Source organism: Pristis pectinata, chromosome 24, assembly GCF_009764475.1.
Source record: "Pristis pectinata isolate sPriPec2 chromosome 24, sPriPec2.1.pri, whole genome shotgun sequence".
Classification (NCBI taxonomy): domain Eukaryota; kingdom Metazoa; phylum Chordata; class Chondrichthyes; order Rhinopristiformes; family Pristidae; genus Pristis; species Pristis pectinata.
The window spans coordinates 1806468-1821269 of record NC_067428.1 but is presented as its reverse complement, the minus strand read 5'-3'; the positions used below and the strand labels follow the sequence as shown (position 1 = coordinate 1821269).

Genomic DNA, 14802 nt, shown 5'->3' with positions numbered 1-14802 from the left:
TACAATCAGGATAGACCTAAAAGGTGAAGAGAGAACTCGGAGGTACACGACGTGTAGAGAAAGTCTAGAATGGGGCAGAACTAGAACAACTAGGCCAAGGACAAAGGATAGACAAAATGACAAATCTCCTGGGGGAGCGACACTGGAGAGAGTGATGTCTTCTTCCAATGTTCTGCATGACCTACGATGACATATGTTACAAATAGAAATATTCCAGGGTTGCCTACATTAGCAGCAGCAAAAGATGCCATTTCATCTCTGCAAGCAAACCCAGACCAAGACATAGTTAAGATTTCCATTACTGGGGATCAGGAGAACATATCTTGATGAGGCACATATCTTGCTTGCCACACTAAAGAGATTTATAATTATTTATTTCTCTGAAAGAGGGAAAGATCCAACATCAAAATAAACTAGAACTTAATTCACTAAAATACAGGTGCAATGTGATTATGGTAAGAGTTCTACTAATTCACAGTAAAATTATGGAAAAGATCAGTCAAATAAAAGCACAAGATAAAATGCAATCTCCCTTAAGAATCTGGCACAAAACCTACTGATGGAACATTAACATCAAATGGGCAGATGGAGAGGTTAAACTGACTAACACGTGCTCATGAATACACCAATATTTGAATGAAGTACATAGATAGATATTTTATCAAATAAGACTCCAGGAATACAATGGGCAACATTTTGTTTAAAGTGTCAGTGGTTGACATTCCCTGAATTAATGCCACGTGACTATTTTCCTGCTACTTACTTCCGCTGTCCTCCTCCACCTCCTCTGTGAACACCGTAACTTGTCCCAGACTGGCCAGACATGCCCCGCTCATCACCTGCAACAGCAGTACGTTAGTGAATGACCTTCATACTCAAGTACTGATTCAATGAACCATTTTATGGAACATACAAAAACAGTGAATCACAAAATAAATCTAAACTAAATGAGGTGGGGGCAGGAAGTTAAAGGAACAAATCATCATTGTGAGAAAGCATGTTATCAGTTTTCCAGTCCAAGAACTGGGAGTGTTACCACTGCAGTCATCGATGTGCCAGAGAAAAGTGAGGCAGGGGACCTGAGTGGGGCTAAAACAAACAAGGTTCCTCATATCCCACAGAGGCAAGTATAATTAGGAGCCAAACAGGTGCCCACAGATAGGCATTCTATCAGAGTCAAAAGGAATTGTTCAATGTGTGAACATGTTCAGACAGGGGAAGGGTGGAGGTTTAAACCACCAATAAAAACAAAGGGAAGGACCCTGAGATCTCCTGGTATGGGATTAACATGTAAAGAGACAGGATGTCCATGGTGAAAATGAGAAAGGTAGGGTCAAGAACTGGAAACTTAAAGTGACAAACGGCTTCCAAAATATTGTGGATATAGATGTAAACAAGGAGAGCTAACTGTAAAGGAGCACTCGGCAGAAACAAGTTCCATGGAACGTGAAGGCATGATGAGTAAATGTATCATTTTTGGTTTTTATTTCAGATTTTCAGCATTTGCTGTATTTTACTTCTGTACATACTAGCATACATTCCACAATTATACTTGGCAAATACCTCAAGATACCCGAATATTCATCCAATGAAGAGAAAAGCACCAAGTATGAGCAATTCCAAACAATCTTTTAATTTTGTGATGCATTCTAAGTTGGTTACACCAGCTGCACTTATTTACAATTATGAGCAATTTACAGTTCTACATTTTACATCGGATGCATTGGTGCAAAATAAATAATGTACAGGTTAGTTTTATCAGCTCTCACTTATTTCTGCTTATTGGCTTATAAGCCCCACACTTTAAATGGATGGTGAGTACAGGTAAGGTTTAAGGTGGAAAACTGCTCCCATGTTACATTAAGTAATGCTGCTTATGAAAACACCAATCCATTGGGATGAAATCTGCTGGCAAATGCTGGGAGCTCAGGTCCCAACATGTGGTCTTCCCCCCAACCCCTCCATCCCGCCCCAGATCAAGTAGTTTGAAATTTCTGCACTGGGGGGATTCCTGACTGCTCACACATATTGGACAACTCATGAAGACTATTTGAGTTCAATAATTTCAGATCACAACTTTTTCCTCATTTTTTTCCCCAGACAGCCTGTTATCAACACCACTCCCATCTACTATTCCTGTTTAGACCACTCCAGACCTTCCTTTGATTCTTTACTTTTCCTATGATCTTGCCGTTTGTCATTTAATTTTCTCCTGCATTCCACCCCATCACAAACTTCCCTTCTCATCTCCCCTAATGTTGCTTTCTGACGCTGTACTTGATTAAAATCTGTTACATCTCCAACTTTCACCAATTCGGATCTGGATTATTGACTTAAACTTCACATTCGACAGATACCTGCTGTGTATCTGCATCATTTTCAATTCATAATTCAGATTTCCAAAATCTGAAGTACTTTGCACTTCCATTTTCACATTGGCAAACTCAGAAAATTACCCTAAGAGATTAGTCAGTAGTGTCATCTTTTTGAGAAACTGAACTCCAAGATATCAGCTCAGGCTGAATATCAGACAGGAAAACAGCAATACAATTTTGATGTTATATTTAATATTGGTGGGCAGATGTAGGTAATCTCCCTAAGCCTTTATATAGTAAAGTTTTAAATTTTTACCCCCCATAACCAGTTTATTGACCAATAAGTGAGGTGAGGTTGTATAAGTCATCGGTGAGACCAAATTTAGAATATTGTGTGCAGTTCTGGTCGCCGAAACTACAGGAAGGATTGTCAGTAAGATTGAAAGGATGCAGGGGAGATTTACAAGAATGTTGCCGGGTCTTCAGGAGTTGAGTTACAGGGAAAGATTGAGCATGTTAGGACTTTATTCCTTGGAGCGGAGAAGAATCAGGGGAGATGTGATAGAGGTTTATAAAATTATGAGGGGCATAGACAGAGTTAATGCGAGTAGGCTCTTTCCACCTAGATTAGGAGAGATAAGTACGAGAGGACATGGCTTTAGGGTGAAAGGGGAAAGGTTTAGGGGGAACATTAGAGGGAAGTTCTTCACTCAAAGAGTGGTAGGAGTGTGGAATGGGCTGCCATCTGATGTGGTAAATGCGGGCTCACTCTTAACTTTTAAGAGTAAATTGGATAGATACATGGATGAGAGAGGTCTGGAGGGGTATGGGCTGGGGGCAGGTAAATGGGACTAGGCGAATAATGTTTCGGCACAGACTAGGAGGGCCAAATGGCCTGTTTTCTGTGCTGTAGTTTTTCTATGGTTCTAAGAACAGTTTATTCCTAGTTAACTCAAAATGCTACAGGTTTGAGGACCAAGGTCACGGCTGCTTTCAGCCACTGAGGACTTGATTATAATAGAGGAAGAGGCCATCCAGCCCACTACATCCATGCTGCCTTCCAGCAGATCAATCCACCAGTCTCATTTCTCCACCTACTTCCCTGTAATCCTGCAACTTGTCGTCTTTCACATCCCCATCAACTCTCCTTTCTTTTGGCCTTTCCCTACATTAAAGAGTAACCAACAGCACTCAATCAACCTATCATCATGTCTGTAACAAGTGGGAAGAAACAGGAGCACCCAGAGGAAACTCACAGGGACAGCATCAAACTGCCACACAGACAGGATTCAACCTAGGTCCCTGGAGTCGTGGAGCAACAGCCCTGAGTGCTGTGCCACTGTGTCAGCCTGTAGCCAATTAACTGACCAGCACTTCTTTGGCGAGTGAAAGGAAACAGGAGTACTAGGGGAACCCACGTGGTCACAGGGAGAATGTGCAAATTTCACACAGACTGCACTGGAGGATAATGGCAACTGATAAACTCCACACAGACAGCACCCAGGTCAGTAGCCACTGCTAAGTACGAACAATGATCCCCCGTGTCATTTTTGAGGGATGAAATGGTCAGAAACAGAAACAATTTCTTTCTTTGCATTATTCAGAAACACAAGGCCATTATCGAGTTTCACCTTGCCAATGATCCCTTGACATCATTCCATCATCCATGCGCCCTTGCCAGGAACGATCAGGAAATCCGTCCATTTTCCGACTGCGATCACTGTTCCAATCTCGATTGAAGCTGAAAACATGAAAATATATAAAAACATTAAAATTAAAGGGCAGAGGTTTAACGAACAACAGAAAAGCAAGGCAGCTAATCAAATACAGTGCCCCCATTTCTTCACTAAATCTTTTAAACGCATTTCACATGCTCAAATAGTTTGCTCTTTCTGTGACTGAAGATTAAGCAGCAATATTCTCGACTGGCAGAGGCAAATCTCTTGTTATCTGGTAACCAAGAAAAAAAACGGAAAGGTGAAATTTGGACATAGATGTGAAAAAGATCACTGCTAGGGAATGGAAGTTTTTTGCTCTTGGGTCAGCACCAAGGATACCCAATTAGAGAACATAATGAATCAGAGTAAATTACTATAGCACAGTACACTAATAACATGAAGAGCAATTGCTCTCACTTTAAACTGGTGCCCCATCCATGAAAAAAAATCACTCTGGACAATGTAGCCCCTTTTGACAAAGAGTGAATTGATTGTTGAACTGAAGTCAGGAAACATCACAGAAAGAGTGACCATTACTGAACTGAATTTGGCATGAATGCAATCAAGTCTAACTTTTACAAGGTATATTCGTGGAAGCAAGGTTGCAATGATTTGTCAAAGGGATCAAAATTGTGTAAAAACTGACATGCACATATTCTGGTGAAAAAACACTCTCCCCTTTCACATGGAACAGGAATATTATGAGGCTACAAACAATCTGCTGGAGGAACTCAGCAGGTTGAGCAGCATCTATGGGAGGAAAGGAACTATTGACATTTCAGGTCAAAACCCTGCACCAGGACCAGCACCTGCAGTCTCTTGTGTGTCTGATATAATCAGCCTGCTCAATTCAACCTGTCTTCACCTTTTGTAGACTACAGAAGCAAGTAATGGCACCTATTTAGTTATCTGGAGAGCAAGGAGGATTTCCAAGGAGGAAAAAATATTTTACTTTGTTTTGAAGGCAGAAGGATCTGGGTACTTTGCCTAGTGTCAGCATAAGTTTAGGAAAAACCTTCATGGCAAAAATGAAGCACAAGCTGGCCTTTCTGGATTATCAGTTTGCCATCCAGGAGCGAGTTGGCAACTGCAATCAGAATGGTACTGCACTGTGCAGGGCCTCAATAATCTTGTGGGGCTGGACTCCTTTTGGAAAAATGCTGCAAGAAACAGCCTGCTCTCAGTGGCCCGTAACTGTCACAAGATCTGCCTGCTACCTTTAAACATGATTACACTGGATTTTATTGGCCATTTCTCAGCCTACTTTCTGAATTTCTCAATTATCCTACATCTGTATGCTTGTGATTAGAGGGTTGTAGAGTGACACCACTACTTAAAAGAATGAAAACTATGGACAGTCAGGCTGGTCTATGTTACAAGCAACAAGCTGCACGTCAGCCACTTAGAAAATGATAATATGATTGGGTAGAGTCAAAGTGGCTTTAAGGGATTGCTTCACAAAGATTGCTTCACAATCTAATGGGATTTTTTGAAGATGTAACTAGTGGGTATATAGATGGAGCCAGTGCATGTGGTAAAAGTAATTGATAAGCTAACACACAAAAGATTGTTACTTACAGGCTAATGGGATTGGGGAAGGCAAATTACTAAGGATAGATTGATTAAAGAATAAAAAATTGGGACGAATGGATTGTTTTTAATTGGTAAACTGGATGCAAGTGGGGTACCACAGAGCTCAATACCGGACCCTCAGCCATCCTGTTTATATCAATGCCTTTGATGAAAAGACGCAGCATAGTGTATCCAAGTTTGCTGCTGATGGGAAGCAATGACGATGGAAATGTAAGCCAAGGAGAATGCAAAGAGTGTGTTAAGTCAGTGGATAAGAAGGGGCAGAGGAAGTATAATGTTGCAGAATGTGACCTTAAATACCCTTGTAGGAAAAACAGAAGAACTTTAAATGGGTAAAAACCAGTTGCTGCACAAAGGGATATTAGTGCACTGGCAAATGAGACACAAAGAAAATATACACAAAGATACAGCCAATTAAGGTGACTTGTAGACCTTAATAGCAAGGTTGTTGGAGTAAAAACATAAGAAAGCCTTGCTGAGTTTGTATGGAGGTTTGGCAAAACCTTGTTTGGGGCACTGCTTACAGTATTGGTCTCTCCACCTTAAGGATATATTGGACGAGCAATCAGTGCAGCTACATTCCTTCACCGTTTCATGGGATGAGATGTTGCCCAATGAAGAGCAACTGAATAAGATTAGGCCAGACTCAATGGAGTTTAGAAAAATGAAAGATCTCATTAAGATAAACAAGATTCTGTGACAGGGTACGTGTTATTTTCTCCAGATGTAGAGTACTGAGCAAACTGTTGTTGCTGGCTGGCAGGTCCCCAGGTCCTAGTGCACTTCATGGTAGGATATTAAAACTGGCTAGTGATACACTGGTTTTAGTTTTCTAAAGTTTCCATGAGAATGGTTCCATTAGATTGGAAAATAGCAGATACTATTTCTTTATTCAAGGGAGGCAGAAAGCAGGAAATAATAGGCACATTAGCTTAACAGGGGAGACATCGGAAGTTATTAAAGGCATTTGAGTAAGGCATTTAAAATATTCAAGGTAATTAAGTCAACATGGTTCTGTAAAAGGGAAATCAAACTTATTGTTTATGAAGTAATAACACAATGGAGATAAAAGGGGAACGAGTGGATGTACTATACCTGGACTTCCAGAAAGTATTCAACAGACTCAGATGAACCAACAATCCATAGAGTCAATTGTGTGGCACAGAAACAGGCCCTTCGGCCCACCATATCTATGCTGACCATTATGCCCATCTAAACTAATCCCACTTGATGCATTCATTCCATATCCCTCTATGTGCTGCTCATTCAAGTACCTGTCAAGATGCCCCTTACATGCTGTTGCTGTTCCTGCCTCCACCACCTCCTCTGGCAGCTCATTCCAGATACCACCATTTTAAACTCTGAAGTCGCATGATTTACTTCCCTTGTCCCTCAGCTCACTGATGGAGTCAAGACAATTATTGCTGGTTCAATCAATTCTGTTGTGATCCAAACAAGTTTGATCTTAAAGAGTGTGACTCCAAACCAAAGATCTTCCTCAATTTAACCCAGGACACTTTAGTACTTTCTTTAATATTCCAGATAAAATTAGCTGACACTACCAAGGGTATGATTGGTTTGCTCGGTACAACATTGCAACACTTAGAGGACAATGGCGTTATAGTGTTTAGCCTATCCCACAAAAATCTGGAAGCAAGATGACACTTTACCTATCGTAAGGCCTATCATATGGTCTTTCATAAGGCCTGTCATAAGACCTTTCATATGGCCTTTCGTAAGGTCTGTCATAAGTCCTCCTCATAGATTGCTCATAGTGCATCTCACGGAACAATTCTTCCTTCTCTCGATGTATTCGCTCCTGTTCTCGTCTCCTCTCCTGCACGGAATAACACACGTCATTGTAAAACGAAAACATGTACTTCATTTGCAAGTGGCTTATTAAGCCAACCAGCATATCTATCACATTGTTGTCAGTTGACTTTTGTTTCTGGCTCAATTTTTGTACATGACCAAATCATGTCTTGTATGGAGTCTCAAAACTTTTAGAAATATCAGCAGATGGGTAATTTCCAAGTGTTTATCACAATATTGTACGGTCCCCCCTTATCACCACTCTTTACTTGAAGGTTCTCAGATTTAACAGTTCCAAAAGGCAACTGGTACCACCAACTGTTACACTGCCCACTCCAAATATATGCATTAATGGAATTACAGTGGGTGACAATGGGCTCTGGAAACAGCGAGTGAGCAAGAATCAATCCTGATTGATTTTCCCAGTCATATCTGGGCTAATGAGTGGATGTCAGTTAGCTCAGACTAGCAAATGAAATCTTCACTGTGTGATTCAGGTACACTAAGAGCAGTTCTTAAAAGGAATATTTTACCAAATGCTTTACAATACCTATATTTTTAGGATAAGGATACTGAAGTACATGCCTGGGTGCATCCATAATCATTCCGGAGATTCCTCAAACTGAGCATGCACCTTGACAATGAGTGCCAGAAACTTCTCAACCAAAGGAGCAAGAGTGGTCACCTTGGATGATTATCTTTCTGGAAGCCAATCACAATGAACTTTCTTCGGGCTCAGCTAAGAGCATCTCAGGATCAATCTGGGATCGTCCTGGTTATTTGGATGCCCTACTAACTCAATAAACATAATGGGCTCATTGGGCTAAGTTCCAGTCTTTCCTTCCCCAGGTTTTATTTTCCAATATGATACAAGAAAATCGGAACAGGAGTAGGCCACCTGGCTCCTCAAGCTTTCCCAGCCAATTAATTTGATTACAGCTGACCTAGTCCTCCCCTATGCCAGATCCCCATAGCCCTCAGCTTCCTGATCTCTCAAAAAATTACCTCCTCTAAGTACATCTAATGATCTAATCTCCACCACTTTCTGGGATAGAGAATTCCTGAGATTCACCACCTTCTGCAGGAAGAAATTTCTACGTACCTTAGCTTTAAATGACCAGCCCCTCATCTTGAAACTATATCCCCTTGTTTTCACTAGTCTCAAACATCTCAACATCTACGCCGTCATGTCCCCTTAGGATTTTCTAAGTTTCAATAAGATCACCCCTCATTCTTCTTAACTCTAAAGAATACAAAACCTGAGTAGCTTTTCCTGACAGAACAATCTTCTCATTCCAGGAAATAGTCTGGCAAATCTCTTTAGGACTGCCTCCAATGCTACTAAATCCTTTCTTAGATAAGGAGACCAAAACTGTAACTGTCTAAAGAATACAAAACCTGAGTAGCTTTTCCTGACAGAACAATCTTCTCATTCCAGGAAATAGTCTGGCAAATCTCTTTAGGACTGCCTCCAATGCTACTAAATCCTTTCTTAGATAAGGAGACCAAAACTGTGCGGCCTCACCAACACTTTGTACAGCTTTAACAAAGCTTCCACACTGCTAAACTCCAACTGCTTTGCAATAAAGGCCAATATGCCATTTCCCCTCTTAACTGCTTGCTGCACCTGCTGATTAACGGTGATTCATGCACAAGAACACCTACAGCCCCTTGTACTTCACTCATTTCCAGTCTCTTTCCACTTTGGTAATAATCTACCATCTGATTTCTCTTACCCAAGTGAATGACCTCACACTTTCCCATACTAAACTCCATTTGCTAAATTTTCACACGTCCGCTCAATCAATATCACACTACAGAGTCACAATATCTTCATCACTATCCACCTATTTTTAGTGACACCTGTAGACTTGAATATATTACATTCTGCCCTCTGCTCCAGGTCATCTATAGATATAGTAGATATTTGAGGGCCAAGAACTGACCGTAATGGGTAGTTCACAAGTTACTGCACAAGTTGACTGTCACTACATTTATCATAAACAAACATGTAATTTTTAGATGTAGCCTTTCCAATGTAGGCACTACTTTCCTCACTCTAAGTCTGCCAGGCAATCTCTTGCATGTAATTTTGCATTTTATATATTTCTCGACTTATTCCTTTCACCCAGAGAAACCTGCAGGTGAGTTGCTGCAAGTCAAAAATATGGCATCTCCTCTCCCTGGCTGTTTCAGTTCTCCAGCAACAGGGTAATCTTCAGAAATGGTTGGGCCCCAGGAAGTATCGAGGAACAGGCAGATCTTGGCATTCAACCCCAAGGATCCCTGAAGGCGAAGGTGATGAAGGGGTACTTGCCTTCATTAGCTGGGGCATAGAACACAAGAGCAGAGAAGTTATGGGACAACTTTATAAAACATTGTTTAGGCCATGGCTAGAGTATTGTGTGTAGTTCCAGAGTACAGAGGAGATTCACCAGGATTTGCCTGGGATGGACTGTTTCAGTTGTGAGGATGAGCTGAATTTGTTTTCCTTGGAGCAGAGGAAGCCAAAGGGGGACCTGACGAAGGTGTACAAAATTATGAGGAATATATATAGGTTAGACAGTAAAGAATTTTTTTGCCCAGGGCATGCTTGGAACCAGGAATGTCAGCATACTCATGGGCCTGTTTCTTCTGTGCTGTATGACTAAATGCTCAGATTTTTATTTTAGAACTTACCTCTTCTATGAGCAACCTCTCCCTCTCCAATGCCTCTCGCTCCAGTCTTTCTCTTTCAAGTCGCATCCTCTCAATCTGCAGGCGGTCTCGTTCCCTCTCCAGCATTTCTCTACCTTCACGTTCCCGCCAGCTTTCTCGCTCCCACATCTCTCGTTCTCTGCAGGAGAAAAAAAAGCACTGGAGGTTCATGGAGTTTCACAAAATAAATGAAGATCATTTTTTCCATTGACTCTTGTCAGATTTGGAAACATTTTGTCCCACTTCACCGCATTCTTTTAGCTACCCAAATTTCTTCAATAAAAGCAGATATCCACTTCATTAGAAGTTGGGCAATGCAATCCTGATCGTAACTCACAACACTCATCACTCTATGCAACGTGCACTTGAACCTTCCCTTCAACAGCACCTATTCACTTTCTTCCAGCTGGCCTAGCCCGGCTTTTCCAGTTTCTTCTACAACACTTCTAAGTGTTTATTTCATCCTTTCATGTAAAGGATCAATGCGAATTCAAACACTCCTCCAGATCCTCCTTCCCTTCAACCCACCTCCTCAACCAATCCCACCCTTTGCTGTTCCTACTATTCCTTCTGATGTTCCCTTCATAACCCCAAACAATTAATCCTCATTAGCCTTTACCTCCCCACCTCAATGAATTGAGCTTGTGAAGCTGAACTCCTGTTCTGCCAGCTGTGCATCCTTGTCCAATTCCTTGGCCATGAGCCTTCACCCCTCACAGTGGGATCTCTCCCTCCTTCAGAATTCCCAATCTAATTCCACGTCCCTTTGCCACTTGCCCGTTTCTAGAACTTTTCACAAACCACCAGAGTGACAAGGGCCATCTCATTTTTCCACCAATCTGAACTCTCAGCATTCCTTTCACTAAAGCACAAATTATTTAGTTTGCTGAAAAGAGCAAAATAGTTATTTAGAAACTCATTCTCTACCATACAAAGTCTGTTCTCTTACACCTTTGCTCCTATGACCCCATCATTAAATATCAGAACATTCCCAACAGTCACTGACCTTACTTTCATCAAATCATCCCTCCACAGTCTCTAAATGCATCCCTAAACCATGCACAGCCTGCCACCCCCTCCACCCCACCACCAAGATCCACAAGCAAAACAGTCCTGGGAGTTCTATAGCTATATAAAAAGGGTGGCTAGGGAGAGAGTAGGTCAGCAGGGCCACCTACGTCTCGAGCTGCAAGAGATGGGTGGGATTTTTAAATGAATAATTCTCCTTGGTGTTTACTGAGGAGAAAATCATGGTTGCTCAGGAGATAAGGGAAGCAAGTGGAGATGTTTTGGAGGACATTCATATTACCAGGGAGGAGGTATTTGCAGCCTTACAGCACATTAAGGTGGATAAATCCCCAGGGCCTGACCGAGTACATCCTCAGACTTTGTGGGAGGCCAGAGAAGAAATTGAGGCAAGTATCTCCATAACAGCCTCCGCATTGTTTGCCACTGGTTAAGTCCCTGAGGAAGGTGGCTAATATTGTTCTGTTGTTTAAGGAGGATAGCAAAGACAAGCCAGGGAACTACAGGCTGCTCAGCCTGACATCAGTGGGGAAGTTACTGGAGGGAATTCTGAGGGACAGGATCTACCAGCATTTGGATAGACAGAATCTGATTAGGAGGAATGAGCATGGCTTGGTGCATGGAAAGTTGTGCTTGGCGAACCTTTTAGTTTTTTTTTTGAAGAGGTAACCAGAAAGGTAGATGAGGGTAGGGCAGTGGATTTATATAGACTTTAGCAAGGCCTTCGACAAGGTGTCACATGGTGGGCTGGTCTGGAAGGCGAGGTCCCATGGAATCCAGGGAGACCTAGTTAGGTGGATTCAAAATTGGCTCAGAAGTAGGAAGCAGAGGTGGTGGTTGAAGGTTGTTTCTCGGAATGGAGGCCAGTGACCAGTGGTGTGCTGCGGGGGGTGTTGGGACCCTTGTTATTCGTTATTTATGTAAGTGATTTGGATGCGAATGCACAAGGCTTGATCAGTAAGTTTGCGGATGACACGAAATTAGGAGGTGTTGTTGATAGTGAAGAAGGTTATCGTAGATTACAGGGAGATCTTGATCAGTTCAGGAAGTGGGCTGAGGTGCGGGCGAATGGATGTCAATACAGATAAGTGTGAGATGATACATTTTGGAAAGTCAAACCAGCATAGGACTTATACTATGAATGGTAGGGCACCAGGGAGTGTAGTGGAACAGAGGGACCTAGGAGTACAAGTGCATAGTTCAGTGAAAACAGCGTCACAGGTAGACAGGGTGGTGAAAAAGGCGCTTAGCATGCTGGCTTTCATCAGTCAGGGCACTTAGCACAGGAATTGGGACATTGTGTTGCAGTTGTACAAGTCGCTGGTGAGGCTGCACTTGTGTACAGTTTGGTCACCCTTATGTTATATAACAAAATAGCAAAAATGTGCAGAAAAGATTTACGAGGATGTTGTCAGGACTCGAGGGCCTGAGTTATAGGGAGAGGTTGGCCAGGCTGGGTCTTTATGCCTTGGAATGTAGGAGAATGAGGGGCGACCTTATAGAAGTGTTTAAAATTATGTGAGGCACAGATAAGGTGGATGGTAACAGTCTTTTCCCAGGGTAGGGGAGTCCAAAACTAGGGGCATAGGTTTAGGGTGAGAGGGGAAAGATTTAAAAGGGACCTGAGGGGCAACTTTTTCCACACAGAGAGTGGTGAGTGTATGGAATGAGCTGCCAGAGGAAGTAGTTGAGGCAGGTACAATGGTATCATTTAAGCAGCACTTGGATAGGTACATGGAGGGGTGGGGCTTGATGGGATATGGGCTGAACGCAGGAAATTGGGACTAGCCGGGTGGGTACCGTGGTCAGTATTGTTACGGACTCAGTGAAAGTCCCTTTAAGATAGAGACTGTGTGTGTATGTGTGTGTGGGGCGTGCTTACGTCAATAGAAGATAAAGAACGTAATGACGTTGTTGAAGAAGTTAGAAGGAGAGAGAGAGAGAGAGAAGGGAGAGAGACACCAGCCTGCTTGTTTTCTCTATCGATGGATGAGAAACAATAACTGTGTTTGTCACTGAAATCCATGTATGGAAGTTGGAAGTAATCCGGTGGAGTTCACTTTGTTGCTGACCTGTAGAAGGAAACAGGTATTTGTGTGTGTGGACGACCACGATTCCGATGCTTTTCGGGGTGAGGAAGTCACTACCGAGTAAACATTGAAGTGTCGTTTGGGGTTCCATCGTGGAACATTTGGATTTCGTATTTACTCTCCCTATGTTCTCTACATCTACGTCTTATCTTCTGACAACGGTGGTTGTAGAAGAAGCCCTTGCTCATGTTTCACCTTATGGTTTGCGGAACTGAACTTTAAGAACCATTCCGGAACTTGGAGTTTGGGACTTTGTCACACACACACACACACGAAGAGTTTAGTTTTGGGGTTAACGTTCAAGGTTTAACATTTTTGGAATTCTAACTCTATTTTTGCTATCTGCACCTGTCTAACTGGTTGGGCCGAAGGGCCTGTATCCAAGCTGTATCGCTTTATGACTTGAATTGTTCTCCTCTTGCTCATCCAGTTTTTATCACTTCACAATCTCTTCTGCCTTCAGTCTCATTACAAAATCTTCTCTTCCCATCACCCGCTCTCTGCATTTTAAACTTGCTTACCTCTATCTTTTCCCAATTTTACTTAAAGGTCACCAACACATTAATTGTCCCTCTTCATGGACAATACCCAACCTACTGACCGTTTCCAGCATGTCTGTCCTCTTATTTTCTTGCTTTTTTTGTTGCAATTAATTCAAATCTATATCCTCTGATTTCTTAGCTGCAGGAAACAAATTTTCTTTATTCACTCTACCCTTCATGGCCTGAACATTTCCCCCTATCCTCCTTCACTCACAGGAAAACAATCCCACATCTCCCAGTCTAGCTTCACTAGGACACTACAGAATCTGAAAATTACCAAGCAGGCTTACCGAAGACTCACATAACATTCAATCCTTTGTGGCTGAACTAACATTTTTCAGGAACATTAAAATAACAGCTTTTAGCAATGGATGATGCTATTTGATTGGCATGATTCAGGGGAACCAGAAAGGAATTTTTCTCCCCTGACCTCCTGGAGCAAAATCTGAGAGAGTGTCCTCAATGACGAGTGAGTTCTAATTGGAATGGAACTGTTTGGGTTTTATTTAGGAGATATGAAAATCCTGGTTTAGAACAAACTTTTAATAGTACTGGAGCACTAGGCTTGGATCTGCAGTCTAGGAGAAGATGCCACTACCTATTCAACATAATGCCTCCCACTTGGAGTGGGACTTCGAAAATGCAGCACACTAACAAATCTCAATAGACTGGGAGACAAATACAATGGCCACATAATGAGAGTCTTAGAGGAGTTTATGTACTGCTATACAAATTAATTTTATTCATTTGGCTACATCCCATCTCGCACTATTCACAGTCCCTCTTTCCTTCCATTTATATCAGGCACAATTGTATCAGACATCCCAGTGTAGGACAAAGACAGGACTCTTGTACAGACTGTAAATCACTCAAGGAAACCAAACAAGCTTCTTTGCAATCCAATCAGCTTTATATTGCAGAAGCAGCATTCCTACACCATGTAATGGAGATTAGAAGGGTTTAAATACACAATAACTGCTTTTATTTCAAGGGAGGATTATTTACACAC

General features: G+C 42.0%; 1 protein-coding gene across 1 annotated transcript in view; it reads right to left on the bottom strand.

The window, feature by feature from the left end:
* LOC127582693 (scaffold attachment factor B1-like) overlaps positions 1–14802 on the bottom strand; it is a 69786-nt gene that overhangs the window by 10844 nt on the left and 44140 nt on the right. The window contains exons 15-18 of the mRNA XM_052038251.1: positions 10118–10274; positions 7297–7463; positions 3947–4056; positions 764–839 (exon numbers count right to left, since the gene is read on the bottom strand). Coding sequence (XP_051894211.1) covers positions 764–839; positions 3947–4056; positions 7297–7463; positions 10118–10274 — 510 coding nt within the window. The remainder of the gene's footprint in view (positions 1–763; positions 840–3946; positions 4057–7296; positions 7464–10117; positions 10275–14802) is intronic.